A 16,590-nucleotide genomic window follows, 5' to 3' on the forward strand; every position below is an offset into this window, starting at 1 on the left:
TAATCCTAATTACCAGTCCAGTCCTTTAATTGGCCATTAGGCTGGGGTCACTGTCAAATTAACTGATATAAGATCCTTCTTTCTCCCAAAATTTGAGGAATAAACACTTCTGCGTGCCAAAAAAATGCAGAAAATCAAGACAATTTGCTTTTATTTTGTATGTTACTCAGGGTTTTTTGGTTTCGGATAGCATTCTTTGGTAAAGTCTCTGATACCGACACCTCAGTTTAGCTTGATATATTGCAATAATATCAATATCTATAATGAGCCACTGTGCGTTTTCATCGATTGTGCGTTTGACATTAAGCACACAGTTCATCTCCACACGGCTTCCTTGAGACGCTCCATCTCCACAGCGAAACCTCACAAACATCCTCCAAAGAGACAGCAGCTGAATTAACATTAATACTTTTCTATAATCTATGAATTATAGATCACGCTCTGTTTGAAATATGATCTCCTGTTGTGCTCCTGATCTTGTTATTTGGTATTTATTGTTGCTGTTTTTGTTGTTTTTGCTGTTTTTAATCCTTTTTTTTTTTTTTGTCATGACTGGTATCGTTTAATCATCTTGTTATTTTTAGTTTTTCTTTTTGAAATATTTTGTCTAACTGTGCCTAAACTGTATTACTGTCATTGAGGATCCCTTTGAAAATGAGACGGTTCATGTCAATGAAGAATTCCCATACTGAATGGATGTTTTTTGGGTTTGGATGTCAACCTGAAGACAAAAACACAAAAAGAGCAGCTCAGAAAAAAAAAGGAAGACATCAGTTTTGTTTGCCTTCAAATGTCGAGTGAATGCTGAGGGAGTTCCTGAGATGTGGCAAAAAACAAAAGACAAATTGGGAGGATTAGTGCGAGCGGGATGAAGCAAATAAATGAGCATCCTGTATGTCCAAACACTAATCCATGACAGACAGTTTTCTGAGAATTGAAGACTCCTGGATCAGCTGTTGCTTTTCTGTAGTGTCGCTAATGTTTGCAATTTTTTTTTAGTCCAAATACGAAAACGAAGACATGCACTTGCTTTGATCTTCTTGCAAAGATTCAGATGGACAGACGGCACGTTGGACATTTCTGGAGGTCGTAATGGACAAATGTTTTACCTCAGGAAGTCAAAAAGTCAATTCTGAACTGTTTTTCCATGAAACTGCAATCAACCCTAAGTCATTATTCATCTAAAATATGCATTTCCGTCACGATTCGTCGAACTCTTCCCTCCATTAAGTAAAAAAGAGAGACACAGAGAGAGAGAGGGAGAAAGAAAATGAGAACTACAGCAACAGAAACCAGAATAGAGAGACAGAGAAAGAAAGAGATAGATAGATAGAGGTTGATCGATAGAGAGAGACAGAGTCGAAGAGAGAGAGCCATGATTCTTGTGCCAAAACACACTGGGCGGCTGCAGGAGCACTTAGCTGATATGAGAGCCACGACACGCCGTAAATACTAAAACAGGAGCAGAGAAACATTCGTCCTCGTCCGTGCCCGCCAACGTCACAGGAAATGAGATATACGAGATAAAAAGCGCGGGGTTACGTGAATGCATCGTCTTCTGTAACAGCCTTCAACCTTGAAACTCACAGCCCGCAGCTTCAGAGAAGACACGAAACAGCGTGTGAATAAAAATGGAGATAATGTGGGTTTTTACGAGCGATAATGTGCAGTGATCTGGTCTTTATGGCGCTGATTTGGCTGTAAAAGGTTGAGAAATTCACAAACTTCTGCCAGAGAATGATCTGCAGCTTGGAAAAACAAAAAAAAAAGTCTGTATGAGTCAGCTACACTAACAAAACAACAAAAACTAAGTGTAAAAAAATGTTTTCGTTGACTGAATTAAAAACGAAAAAGAGGCTTTACTTGCGTTGTTAAATCTGCTATTTCAGTCTCCTGTGGGTTTAACAACAGCTGATGGTGATGTTTAAAGAGCAGAGCGGCCGATGGCTGTTGAATAATGCTGATTTGTGTTTTGGGATAAAAAAAACAGCAATTTAATAAGAATAATAACAAGTGAGACACAAAACGTAAGGGCACAATGAGCAGGATGTGCCTGAAAAAAAAAAAACGATATCGCAGCCAATCACAGCGCACACACTGACAGCACGACAAAATTGTAGATGCCGAAAAAAGAAAATCTAGCAAAGCGAAGTACCAAGCGGACAAAGATCTGCACTACTTTTAAATAAGAAATGTATAGAACTAGATAAAGTAATTAAAAAATTGAAACTTTGTTTAAAAAAAAAAAAAAAAAAACTTCTGATTGAAAAATAAATAGGATTTCAGTGAACCTCACAGCAGCATTTACCAGCAGAAAGGAGGAGTGCTCATGTGTCTGCACAGATTTTATTATCGGCCTCAGATACCAGCTGATTATTTCAAAATGATATCGACCCCATTAATGACTCAGTGTGTCTCTACCCATCCGCTCCTGTTTCTATTCAGTGAAAGACGCTGAAACACAGACGGTGACTAAAACCGGATTTAGCTCCAGCTCCTTGTTGCTGTCATTCACCTCAAGTGTCTTCCTGTGAAACTGTAATTGAACTTTAAACAGCAGAGAGCTCTTTGGTCCCTCAGCGCCGTGGGCAGGGGCCTCCGCCGCGGCTCCGTCCCGTGAGAGTTTCCTCCCACAGCCAAGAGAACAAGGCGGCCCATTCAGCCAGGCCTCGGGCCTCGCTCGGGACGTCCAGCAGAGCGCAGCGCCCCGGACTCAAACCCACGACACGTTCCTGCCTCGTTCAGCCCGAACACGTCTTCCTCTCTGTCCCACTGAGGCTTTCATTAAACCACATTAAGGTTTAATATTTTTTTCACCGCACTGTAACTTTTAATTTCCTGTTCTATCTTATTCTCCTTTTAGCTTCTTTTTATTATTATTATTATTTTTATGTATGTTTTCTTGTGTTGCTTTTATATTGTTTTAATGCCTTTATGCTCTATGTAAAGCACTTTGAATTGCCTTGTTGCTGAAATGTGCTATACAAATAAACTTGCCTTGCCTTGCCTTCAGAGCCTTCTGTAAAACCAAACCCTGAGCTTATTTAGCATAAAATCATTACATTTTCATTACATGATCTTATCACTGCAAACTGGAGTTACAGGTTTTTGTCCGACAACAAAAACATCTGCAATTTTGTAATTTTTTTACTAATAATAAACAGTAAACCTGTGTAAACCTGCTGTTAGCCAACACAGAGCCAAGTGTGTCTCGCTAACACAAAGTGTGTTAGTGTAATTCAGGCGCTGCATCTTTTATCCTCAGCTTTATTGTTTTTTTGGTTTTTTTTACTGTATTTTGATTTATATCCTCGTCTCTGTCGCTGCGACAGCCTGTTTTCCCTCAGAGATCAATAAAGTTATGTGACATCATTGATCGCATTCAGAAGTAATCGCTGCAGCAGGCCGACTTCTGGCTGCATGCTGCTAAACTAAAGCTGCACGAGAGGAGTTTTACTGTTATTGTTACTGTTGTCAGTTGTATAAAAAGGGAGAAACACTCAGTTTTGATTTGATTAGAGTGATTTTATTTGGTTTGCGGTGATTTGAATTCATGATGTAATCGTTTGGCTCTGCTGCACAGCGTCCAGCGCAGGACTGGGGGTTTCTGCCCTGCAGTCGTCAGCTGTACACCACGACGACTGCAAGGCAGAGAAACAGCCAGTAAGCAGGCCGGCGTGGGGTTTCAGGCCGTGTTGTACACTGACAAGCACTGACGGCCCTGACGGAGCCAACCTGTGTTGCTAGGAGACCAGGAGCAGTGCTGATTGGCCGGCAGGGAGCCGTGTTTACACGTGAATTAGACAACGAGTTTTAATGAGGTTAACGAGGAGGAATTAGTCTCTGGGTGACTTCACTGGGTGGTGGCCAAACGGGATGAAATGTGCTGTGTGTGTGTGTGTGTGTGTGTGTGTGTGAGTGTGAGACTACAAATCACACCCATCCTGTTTACACTCTTCATGCAGCATCATGCTTTGGCTAACATGTCACATAAATTTGTACACAGCTGATGTATGTATTGGGGAGTGAGTGTGTGTATGTGTGCGTGCGTGCGTGCGTGCATGTGTGTGTATGTGTGTGTGATGTTCCAGCTGAGCTCTTGGAACACACTCACAAATCATGTGATGATGTGTGAGCTTCCCTCCAGTCCACTGTAATGACTCAACATCTCCATTTGTATTCGACTGTCTGCATTTATGTGTGTGTGCATGTACGTGTGTGTGTGTGTGTGTGTGTGTGTGTGTGTGTGTGTGTGTGTGTGCACGTCCTCTCCCCGGGGTGTCAGCAGCATTTGGTATCCAAGGTGCTGCATCTTTTATCTCATGTTAAGGTGATTTTTAATTAAAACACAGAACCCAAACAGATCAGCCAAACATCCGTGATCCGCACCGACATCCACAGCTTCAAAATACATGATTTCACCAGGAGATCTTGACTTAACTAGATCACTAAGTGGAATTTGGCTCAGGAGAAAAAAAATCATTTCCCTTCAAACTGAGGATCAAAACCAATAAAACAGAACCAGTCGAGCTCAATAAACGCTGCTGGGCTGATGGTGGGCGGAGGGGAATCTCAACCTGTCACTCAACTTTATTTCAAAGTGATGGTTTTGAGTTATTTCTGAACCTGAATTTTGTGACATCCTGCAGTCTGACTAATTTGGGGACGAGTTGACAGCATCAGCACATATTTGCAAATCTCCTCAATTAAAGCCGGTGGACGAGAGACAAAAACCAGCATCATGTTGTCTTCACTGTCAAGAAAATCAACTCGAAAAAAAAAACACAGAAGCAGCACAAAGCGACGCAGCGGGCCAATCACACGCCTCGTGGTTTTGTGTCGCCGGTGCACGGTTGCATTTCCGGACAGGCGCGGTAAAGCTAGAGCCACAGAAACCTACAGCAGCATTTTGACACAGAAATATAAACCGACCTTTTATTGCATCACCTTAACAAAGTTATGATCACATCTATGATTTTTTTTTTTTATTCATAGCAGAATTGTTAACAGGACCAGCTGTAAACTTCAAGGTAAGTTTGCAAATGAAAAGTTATAGCATTAGTGGAAAAGGAAATGTTAAAGCATCTAACTTAAGCATGTAAAAATCATGTAATTTCCCTTTAACATTACTCAAAACCACTGAAACAGCCAGTAAGAAGAGACAAGAGCAAACAGTCGTGAAGGAGAGGAAATTATCACGTTGGCGACACATGGCTGACTCCGTGCATCATCTCACACGCTGTCAACACCGTCCCAAGACAGCGGGATTATTAAAGCATCAGCGTCACGGGGACATGTGGCCGCTGTGACACACTGCAGCCAGAGAGGAGAGCGCCAGCGTTACACTGGCATCTTCACACTCCAGTTCACACACTGCGTTATGTAACAGCCAGTAAAGGCTTTCACTGTCTGCACACACCCCCATGGAAAAGAACTACAGTTAACCCACATGCACTGCAGGGCAAATAATACAACACACTGTGCATAATACTGAAGAATGAAGCCAGGATACTACAGTAGAAATACTACAGGAACATGATATTACAGTGAAAGCAGAAAACACCATCAAATGTGATATAAGATCAGCACAATATGACGTATATAGTCTAATGCACATATTTAACATCTTATTTTTTTTTTTTTTATTTCTTTAAATTTCACTTATGCTTAATTGAGAAATTGACCCAAATTCCCTATAAAGTATTTCTGATTCTGATTCTAGTCACTACTGACAGGCTGCACAGCCCTATGGGAACTTAATTGGAATATTTTTTTATGGGATTACAGGATTATAGTCTAATGCACATATTTAACATCTTATTTCTTTTTTTTATTTCTTTAAATTTCACTTATGCTTAATTGAGAAATTGACCCAAATTCCCTATAAAGTATTTCTGATTCTGATTCTAGTCACTACTGACAGGCTGCACAGCCCTATGGGAACTTAATTGGAATATTTTTATGGGATTACAGGATTATAACGGATTTGCTTTCATGAGTTTGGTTAAAATCTATTGCACAGACCTGGAATTAACGTCAAATTCCAAGATTTGTGTGTCAAGTTCATGAGGAGAGAAAATGTGAGGAACTAACATCAGAGGATGTGCAGGAGGGCAGAACCTCTTTTTATTGACGTCTAGTGTGTCAAACTGTGTATATTTAGTGTTTCCAGAGGGCAGGAGGCATAAACTGATGCTTTTCTGGAAAGCATAAGTGACCTCGATTAATATTCATGAGATGATTTTCTCATCTTGGTGCCATTACATCACTGTGTACCCGCGCCGCCTCACGTAGGCTCCGCGTCCTGCGTCAAGTTGCACGGGAACTAATCAGCACCAAACCACGAGACCGGGAAGATCCCCTTTAGAATAAAAGCGCCACAGTAAAAACCTCATGACTCGGGCACTTTAACTTGAAAGTCCAGAGCGGAAGTCGTATATTTTTAGTGTAACTGCCTTGACTGTGGACTCCTCACGACTTCTCACGACTCCGTGCCTCACCGCACGTGTTTGCAGCATCTTGTTGTAAATGGGCGGGATCTGATGCCTCTGAATTTGTGCGTGATGCTGTCAAAATCTGACCAAATAATTACAATTTAAGCTTATTTTGGGGGTGGAAATGCGTCTTATTTGTGCAAACTGATGTGCAGAGACTATTATTATTCTCCAACCTCACAAAGCTATCCTATGATCAATTTGAAAAAAGGATAATATGAGAGGAAACCTTAAAATCTGAGGACTTGGCCTGTCCTGCTCTGGTGATATTTCCTCGGGATGGGTAGTTAAATTATGCAGCAGCACCGCGGATGCGCTCTTGGACGCGCCTGCACACGTATGCGCCATTTCTACAAGGAGTAACGCACTCCGCGGATGCAGTGGTGGAAGATGAATGATTAAAAAAGACACGGCTTATATTACATAAAGGGGAATATCATCTGAATGATTCAGTAATCACGAGCAACGTCACTTGTTGATTTGGTGCGCCACTTGGTTTCCAAATCTATCCGAGCGCTGCGCTTTCTCCACACAGAGCAAATTATCAGACCTGACTGACAGCCGAGCTTTTCCAAAACATGATGCAGTTCACTTTTGTGGATTATACAGCAGATTAAACTCCTGCGGTCATCTGGAATAGAGTGGGACTGGCAAGTGAATGGGAGCTGTTGCGTAACCGCCATTCTTGGAGCGCAACAAAGTAGCCAAAGCGGAGGAGGCTGTGCGCAGAGCGGCTTCAGGAGACCTGCCCGCCTCGCTCACTGATCCTGATCCTGCTTTATTGTCATTGATGACCTGCAGCCGAGCCTTATTACACTCATTAATCCACCTGTTACTGAGCAGACTGTTACTACAGCGCTATGCGTCAATCAGCTGATGGCTTGCGTCCATTATCGGACACAATCATGTTTGAAACGCAGGCTTCCATCAATAGTAAACCTTAGGACGTGGACGGATTCAATAATGCACGTGTCGGATATTTTTTAATATACAGGTGTTTGTGCGCGCGGCGTCAATTTAATCCGTTTAACGACAAATAAACAAAGACGCTCGACGGCTACCTGCTTTTTCCACTTAAGCCTTGTAACACTAGGGTATAATATTTTCTATAATATTCCTATGTTGCAAAAAAATAATAATAATGGAAGAAAGAGTAGTGTTGCCACAAAAAGGCAGTTCCATTAGTTCCCTTGCCGTGTCCGGTAATGGAACTAAGTGCAATGACTCGGTGGTTTATGGGCTGCATCGAAAAACAAGTGCAAGTTGCAGAAATAAAATAAAATGCATGAGTTTTTCCGACTACTCTGACATCGTTGCGCAGCCGCTGTTTTGTGGTTTCATTGAGAAAACTGCCACAGTGCATCTGTCCGATAATGGAACTATGGTGAAATGCACAGGTACCTTGCGCATCTCCTCCGCTGGTCAGCACAGCGATGGATTTCCCAGCGCCGGACAGGTTCTCGAAATATTTCTTGGTGTCCTGCCGCGTCGGCGCCGCCATAACTGCGTCCTGTCTGTCACCTGCTGGTTAAAAAAAAAAAGAAATCCCAATTTTACAGACAAGAGCGTCCGGAGGCTGAAGCTGCAGCGGAGAAACTGAGCGACGCTCGGATTCCCAGAGAGCGGAGATAGAAGCGCTGCTGCAGTGGGTGCCGCCCCCGTCCCCCAACAAAGATCCTCAACTACGAAGAGGACTCACTCAAAGGTGTAACAAAGCGACACCGTTTTGCTCTGAGCTGTGATTGTAGTTCCTAACTGGGCCGGTCAGTGTTAATTTGAATGGGATGCCCTGTGATGGACTGGCAGCCAGTCCAGATTGTTCTCTGTCTTCCACCCAATGCATGCTGGGAAATTGTATAGTGAATGGTGAATGAATGAATGAAAATGAGATCAAAATCAGATCAGTGGTGGCTGAACTTTTGCACTTTTTTGACACAATAGGACACATCATTCTCTTAACGTGTGAAAATGCAATCGACAGCATCTGAAATACAGACAATTAAACAAATATGTGGTTCACCGGATGACACAAACCCTCTGATGGCCATGATGGAAGATTTGTGGTTTTATATGTGCAATTTGGCACAACAGAGAAGAACTGGTTAACTTGTGCACCGTATTACTGGTAACTGGTTATTTCATTACCAAAACACTGACTGAGTTTGAATGTTCTGTAGTTAATCAGCCTGTGTGTCTTGTGCACTTGGTAAGTATAGTGGAAACCATAAAGATAAGACAGTCAACAAGTAAAGCTGTTATGCCCACTGTGGTGTAAATTTTTCTTTTGTTGCCTTTTTCTGAAAAACTCCATCACAAATATTTGTAAGTTGTGGAAATGAGACATTTTGGAAAGCTGGAATGATCAGGACCCTTGTTGGCATTATGATGACCGAGTGATGAGTATTGTAACACATTACAAGTTCAACATCAGTCATAAAATACAAATAATATCTGTCAGAAGATAGGCCTAAGTGGTTACTTTTGTTATTAGGCCCCCCACATGTCGTACTGACTATAATAAATAAATAAATGAATAACCAACACTTGCCCCGAAAAAAATTAAGTGTCTCCTTTAATTTGATGTGACACTAACAAGTTAAAGCCTCCAACAACAAAAAAAAAATGTTAGCGATGACTGGCCTCACAAGCGTTTCAATCCCTGTTCCCCGCCTTTTACTTTTGAAATTAGTAGAATACATAGTTTATTAATTTTTGAGAGCAATTTGATCCAATTAAAACCCTAAATGTTTCAACAGCCACACCTGGAACACATTTCTTCATGCGTTCACAGTTTGTCCGACCTGAATATAGCTCGAGAGTGAGACATCTTTCACTCTCTCCCCTCTTTGTCCACACGAACTTGACTTTGTCAAAGCGAGCCAATGAGGCAGACATCCTCCTGATTGACAGCTGACTCCTCCAATAGGCGTCAAGTTCACGCACTGTAACAACATCCCAACCAATCGTGGCCGGAGGTGGGCGGGTCTACATTTATTTAACCAGGAACTAACACAAATATGATTTAAATTCATGAGTTTCAGTTTAATACAAATACTGAGAGGGAGCCTGCTGGTGTTGAAACAGCACGAAGAGCTCACACAATGTGCCATAGTACTAGTAGATTAGATTAGTGGATGAAATTGGATTATTGTTGCAGCAGAGAATAAGATATAGATAAGAACAAACTGCGTAAAGCACATAATTCACTATAATATTTCTATGTGCACCTGTGACGTATCTGTGATATAATAAAAAAAAACTTGGCATTTTTATTTCCCACAGCCAAAATATGCATAAGACAATAATATTCCTATAATATTTAATGAAGAGTAAACTTTCTATACTTATTAATGAACTGGATGTTTTGTATTTAATGTGTTTCTGTAAGTTTTGATGGTGTCATTTCACACTGTACAATAAGTGTGTGTTATTGCAGGTGAAGACGCAGAGTCTCGCAGGCAGCACAAGACAAATCAGAGCTTTTACAGCTGAAAACTTCATGACCTTGAGCGACCCTTTTCAGCCTGCAAGCATTATCTGGGCAAGCATAATCTCCTCAGATACAGTGTGGTCTGTCTCGCTCTGCAACAGGACGGCAAGTTTTGCATTGCCCAAGACTTTTTATTCATGACAAAAAGGTTTATTTGGGAGAGAATCGGAGCCGGTTGCCTAAGTGTGCAGGCAGCTGGTGATTAGATTGTGAGGTTCATGTGGAGGACAAGGAGGTCGTCGCTGTTCACAAGTACAGGAACCACAGTGTGTTATCCAGAGGAGACAGAGGTGGTGAGACAATGGTGTGTGTGTTTGCATGTGAGGAGCAAATGTCCTCACAAGGCTGCAAAAATGATTAAAACTCCAGAGCTGCAGGACGTTTCCCTAGTTTTAGGTTAAAGTTAGTTAAAATTAAGTTTAAAGTTAGTTTAGGATCAACACTTGAGTTTTATTATTAAAACCTCTTCAACCCTGCCGGTCCTATCGGTGGGTTCGTCATTATAAACGTTATTAACATTACCATTACCATTAACATTAACATTATTACTTTTATTGTCCGCTTTGGCTCGGTGTTGCAGGTAGACATACACGCTGAAAATAACACATCTTTCACCCTGATATTGATAAATAAAATAAAAAATATATGAGCTTCAAATAACCACGCGCTTCAAAATGTTTAAAACCAAACAACCACATTGAAACCAACCAAACAAGCCATTAAAATCATATGAACTAAACAAAAGCAAACTAGATAACAGTGCTTAAGTATAATAGGTTGATAATAATTAAAATTTAAATTTAAAAAAGGGCTGTAATGTCACAGAGTAAAACATACAGCATGTTAAAGTCACCCACAATGATTCTTGTTTAAAATATGGAAACAGACAGAGAAGAGTTCTTAAATCTGTCCAGGCTGCACGTCGCGGTTCACCTCAGCTTTGAATATTTCACATTGTCGAATGATATGGGGGGGAATTTTTTTCTTCATTTTTTTTTTCCAACTTTGAAGCTGCTGAGGAGGAAATTCAGTGAGAATCTAATGTTAGTGGAAGTCAATGGAAAGTCCTCACAAGTACAGTACAGCACATGGTACATACTATATACTTTTTATATTGTTACTTTTAATGTGTATAGTACAGCGTATATAACTGTATAATGTAGAGAATGAGAGAGAGTGTGTGTGTGTGTGTGAGAGAGAGAGAGAGAGAGCACAGAGAGAGAGTGTGTGTGGGAGAGAGAGAGAGAGAGTGTGTGTGTGTGTGTGTGTGTGTGAGAGAGAGAGAGAGAGAGAGAGAGAGAGAGAGAGAGAGAGACTTTTATCCATGTCCATTCAGTCAAAAGTGAGCAGTGATGCAGAAAGGCTAAATATAGAGATCTGTGTGTGTGCAAGTGTGTGTGTGTGTGTGTGTGTGTGTGTGTGTGTGTGTGTGTGTGTGTGTGTGTGTGTGTGCGCACGTGTGTGTGTGTGAGTTTCCACACAACAGGTTTTGATTTGATACAAGTTTTCCAATATGTACAGACTGAAGCAGCTGAGAGTCGATACTTTTTCTCAGTGTTATAAATCAAGCTGAATAAAACCTCGTCCTCTCAATAACAACTGATTTCCCTTGGTAATAAATATGCAGAGAGGGACCTCTAGTGGTGGCTTCAGTTACTGCAAGTGGAGGACAAGGAGCAGCTGAATACAGTTTCATCTGGTGCAAGTCAAAGGGAAGTTACAGGAGATATTTACAGTCTGGATATTATATTATATTATATTATATTATATTTAAATTGTGTGGGGGAAAAGGCTCTGTCAGCTTGTTGTTTTGATGTTAAATGAAAAGATAAACACAAAACATCAAAATAGATCCTTACTTAGACAGACTTATACAGACTTTATTCACTCAGAGTGATGTTTACAGAGACAAATCAATGTGCTTCATATGAAATACATCATAATGATGTATAAACATGAGAGAAAATTGAGAATATGACAAAACAGAAAAGTAAGAATATTGGTTTGTATGAGAGGTGCAACAGCGCTCACTGTGACTGTGATGTTGGTGTGTTAATCGCAGTTGAGTGGTTACATAGCAACAAATGAAACATTGTGTTGATAGGCCTGATAATGTATAAGCAAATATAGCCTTTTTTGATTGTTTTAATTAGCATCATTAGTCCATTTTACAATATTGTTTGATATTGCATAGCATCTCAAGTGTGTCTTTTGTGCTCACTACAATACCCTCAGTGTCCGGACGCTGAACTGTTGAACTGTGTAACTGCAGCAGCAACCAGCAGGTGGCACTCTAGGACTGTCATGACCACCGGCTGGTAATAGCAGCACCGGACATCACTTCACTTGTTGCAGGATTTTTTCTGGGAGCAAGTGTAAATCTGTTAAGACAAGGCAGAATAAGGCAGATCAGCTCCACAAGGATGAAGAAAATGATTAAAGAAAATTCTGGAAATGAGTTGATTAGCGTGTTTTTGATGGTTGAGGAAACCGGAGCACGTGGAGGAAACCCACGCCAACACATGCCACCTCCGTACAGAATCAGAATCAGAAACACTTTATTGACTTTATTGGGTACACACAGGCCCTGTCTGATTAAATGTGTATTAAATCTAGTGAAGAAACTGTCTATGGATCTGTAACAAGAATTATTACTGACAAAATGCCTGCTGGTCAAAATCCTCTGTGGTGATGACGCTGTGTGCTCAAAATGGGAGAAATTTTGCAGAAGTCGTAAATTCTCATTGTTTCTTTTAGTTTCATCTTCAAATCTCATCTTAAAATGTTTTTTTGCTCAAACAAAAACATCTGCCAGTGGGATGAGATGATTCCACTGATCTAATTTGTCAAATTATCTTGAACTAAATGTCACTTTCTCGATCCCAGTGGGCCGATCTGATGAATTCTGCTGTTCTGTTTTCCAACGCAGTTTCAGGCGTTTGTTCTGTGACAAAAGCCTGAAACTGCGTTGGAAACAAGTGGGATTATCTCATCCCAGTGGCAGATTTTCTGCCATGTTTGAAGAAAAACAAGATTTGAGCACCGAAGATGAGACTGCATGAGATGAGGTGCAGGTTTTGTGCAATGCAGCTCCGATGTGAACTGACCTGAAGTGACCTGAACTGAGTTGAATGAAACTGAAATGAGATGTATTTTATGTTCTTCACACCTCAAGTCATTTGGGCAAAAACACTAAAATAAGCTAAATGTACCAACTAAAGATGTATTAAAGATCGGTAAGGTAGTATGCACGTTTGTTTGAGAGTTCAAATTTACGTTTACATTACAAATTTATTCAGACTTGAGTGTGAATCGAGTCCCAGGCTGTGCGTCTGGCCGGTGAGGCGGGCACGCCTGAAGTTGGAATGAAATTTAATATAAAACGAATTATACATAGGCGTCCTCTAGCTTCTGTCAATATGATTTCCCCCCGCATCGACAACGTCTCCCGCGCAGGCAGGAACAAATGCCATCTGCTTGTTTAGACTTGTGTGAATTTATAATTCACCAAAGAGTCGATGGCTGCAGGATTCAGTCATCAATGATGTAGACGTTCCTCCCGCCGAGTGGCATTTAGAGTCGAGCGACTTTCAGCTTTCTCACGTAATTAAGATCAATTTTATCTGCCTCATTCTACGCACCAGTTGCTCATTGGAAGATATCTTATCAAAATGTCTGCAAGGTTGTGATAGGGAACAAATTAATTTAAGGATCGGCTGTAGCGCTGAGCCAAAAAAAAAAAAAAAAAAAAAAAAAAAAAAAGAGAAAGTCACTCAGGTTCAGCGCTGCTAAATCTTCACATTTAGATTCAGCTGATAACAAACTTGCTATCTCACCTCAGACCTGAAGGGACCCGTTCCAACACCTCACACGGCCCTTTAACAAAAAAAAAAAAAAAAAAAAACTAAATAAACAAACAAAACTTTTATCTCCTGAGTCAATATCCATCAATCAACTCACATGTTTCATATGGATTTTTTTTTTTTTCAAACTGTTGATATCTCAGCTTCATACAGCAGGGTTGGCTGGGAAAACATTGTTCTTTTGACGTTATTGCAGGTCGAGTTAAACCCGCAGCTCTTTCAGTTCCAGCGAGCGCGATGCTCACCCTAAAACTTCATTTTATTACAAATATTGACTTTTACAAACTCTCAAATCTTGGTGGAAAATGAAAATAGTACTCCAGCATATTACTAAATAAGAAAACGTCCATTTTTAACTGGGCTTGTGGCATCCCCTGGAGTCGATTTCATCATGATTGTTTCTTCACTTCATGATTATTACAGGAATATCGTGTTGGTTTTTAACTGTGGCTGCTCCACTAACTCAAACTATAACTTCATCCTTTTTTTTTCCAGGGTGAAATCCTGATGACGGATGGGGGGGGCGGAGAGGAAAATGTCTCCACACGTGAAATGACAACTTGAAATTTAATTCAAAGTCCAAACGTTTTCTGCTCGAAGCCATTTGAGGCTGCCAACATGCAAAATTTTCTTTAAATCCCAGACTGGTCATTTTGAATATTTGGCCCATCTGCTACAGTTTACCCACATTTTACATGTCAGCAAACCGTTTTACAAATCATGTGGTGGTGCTACAAAATTCACACCACATAATCAAAATCCCTCAATCTTAAAATTTGTATTTTTGGTCGAAACAGCCGCTTGATAATGTTCATAAACCACAGAACTGATAACTGGCTGTGAAAGCAAAACGTTTCCCCGGGGACTATTTTCCATGGCGGAGGGAGTCAAAAAGTCCTGATAACACAACAGTGCTGCTGCTTTTAGGAAAACTCATGTGGAGGACTTGATTCCTGTGATGTGATACTGGTGTGAAGAAAGTCTGAAGTCTCTGAAAGTTCATTTTCATATCGTAGTGGAATAAATGGAAACCAGCGGCTGGAGGAAAGAGACGAAAATTGATGTGGTAGTGCTGAAATACCACCGCTCGCTTTGGGAAAAGATTTGAAAAAAACATGAACTTTGTAAATTTTCATGGATTTCAGGGTAAACATGCAGAATCACCGGTTTGGTCCTTTAAGTCAGTTACTGTTTTCTGTGTCTTTAACTCTGAGGACAGTTTGTGTACATTTTAAATGAGTTACTATTTACTTTTGCTTAAATTATTCAGTTCAGTTGCCTTTATTGTCTCTTGAAGGCCAACTTGTCTTGGAGCAGTGAGTTACAAACCCGACAAACATAAACCTTGGCTAGAAACAACATAAAATGACAAGAACAGAGGAAAAAAACACAGAGGAGGCAGAGACTTTATGTGCTACATTAATCCAGGCATCGTGCACTGCAAAAAAAAAAAAAAAACTTCATTCTTATGAGTTACTAAGTCTCATGTTCTCATGTCTCATGTCTTAAAATCTTGCTTTTCTTAAAACAAGACAAAAAAAGATAATCCCTCTTGTCTCCACTGCAGTTTCAGGCATTTGTTCAAGGCAGAATAAGGCGGATTAGCCCGGCAGGATCCACAAAATGACATTAGATTCTAGAAAACTCTGGAAACAAGTTGATTAGCGCTGGAAACTAACCGGTTCATCTCATCCCACCGGCAGATCTTTTTTTTTTTTTATCTTTGTTGGAAGAGAAAAGATTTGAACACTGAAGACTAAATGAAACAATCGGGATTTGCAACTTTTACGCAACATGAGCATCTTTACTCTTCAACACACCTCCAGGTACTCCGGCTTCCCCCCGCCATCAAAACAACAAAACAAACAAACAAACAAACAAACAAAGCAGGTATGTTGTATAGTTTCATTAATTCTCCTGTCAGTCTCCTTGGCTCAGAGCTGTCAGAGTTTGTCCTAACACTTAGGGTTGGTTAAATGCAGAAGACGAACTTCCCCAGAGGGATCAGTAAAGGATAAGTTCATGTTTTCAGCTGATTGATACACACAACACTTAGCATTAGCTTGAGCATGTACTAGTAGCCTGTGGATGTGTGTTTAGCGGCGATGTGGAAGGTTTGCGTGAACACTCCCGAGTCGACAGGACGAGTTGTTAAGTCAGACGGGATCCGACCTCTCAGATTAGATAGATAGATAAATAGATACTTTATTCATCCCGCAGTTTTTCAGCAGTATCCACAGATTCCAGATTAAATAAATAAAAAATAAAAAATAAAGAATAAGATCTAAGTACAACCCAGCGTGCAAAAAGCAATGTATGCAAAAAGATTTGGGGTCAGTGAAGTTTTAGAGCCGTGCATGAAACAGGGTTAGTGCACGCCCACCGGCCAATCAGAGACGAGTATTGGCCCAGACTGCGGTGGCACAGCAGCAGACATAAACATCCTAACATAACACACGTCGATGTAACTGATTACAATATAGTTGGATGGTAGTGGAGTGTGTTTGTGAGATAGAGACGGCCTGCCACCTCGGAGTACAGTAAGTTATTTTGGAGATGTGATATGATCCCCCACTCTGCCGGGATGGAAACCACCGGTAAATATTTAATCAGCAATTTGGTTCGCCTTTCAAATATTCATGAAATCTAATCAAGCTAATCACAGTGTGATCGTTATTTCACAGCGTAATGAAACTCCTCTCCGTTTCACTCAAGCATGACCAGGGTGGCTGACTGACACGCT

At 40.7% G+C, this 16,590-nt stretch overlaps 1 protein-coding gene across 7 annotated transcripts in view; it reads right to left on the reverse strand.

Annotated features, from left to right (window-relative positions):
* pfkpb (phosphofructokinase, platelet b) overlaps nucleotides 1-8,148 on the reverse strand; it is a 49,303-nt gene extending 41,155 nt beyond the window's left edge. For all 7 annotated transcript variants that reach the window (XM_030073681.1, XM_030073678.1, XM_030073680.1 and 4 more), the window contains exon 1: nucleotides 7,896-8,148. In XM_030073681.1, the coding sequence (XP_029929541.1) occupies nucleotides 7,896-7,995 (100 nt within the window). In that variant the 5' untranslated portion in view covers nucleotides 7,996-8,148. The remainder of the gene's footprint in view (nucleotides 1-7,895) is intronic.
* Between the last annotated feature and the right edge of the window lie 8,442 nt (nucleotides 8,149-16,590).

The sequence above is a fragment of the Myripristis murdjan genome, chromosome 17, assembly GCF_902150065.1.
Source record: "Myripristis murdjan chromosome 17, fMyrMur1.1, whole genome shotgun sequence".
NCBI classification, from domain to species: domain Eukaryota; kingdom Metazoa; phylum Chordata; class Actinopteri; order Holocentriformes; family Holocentridae; genus Myripristis; species Myripristis murdjan.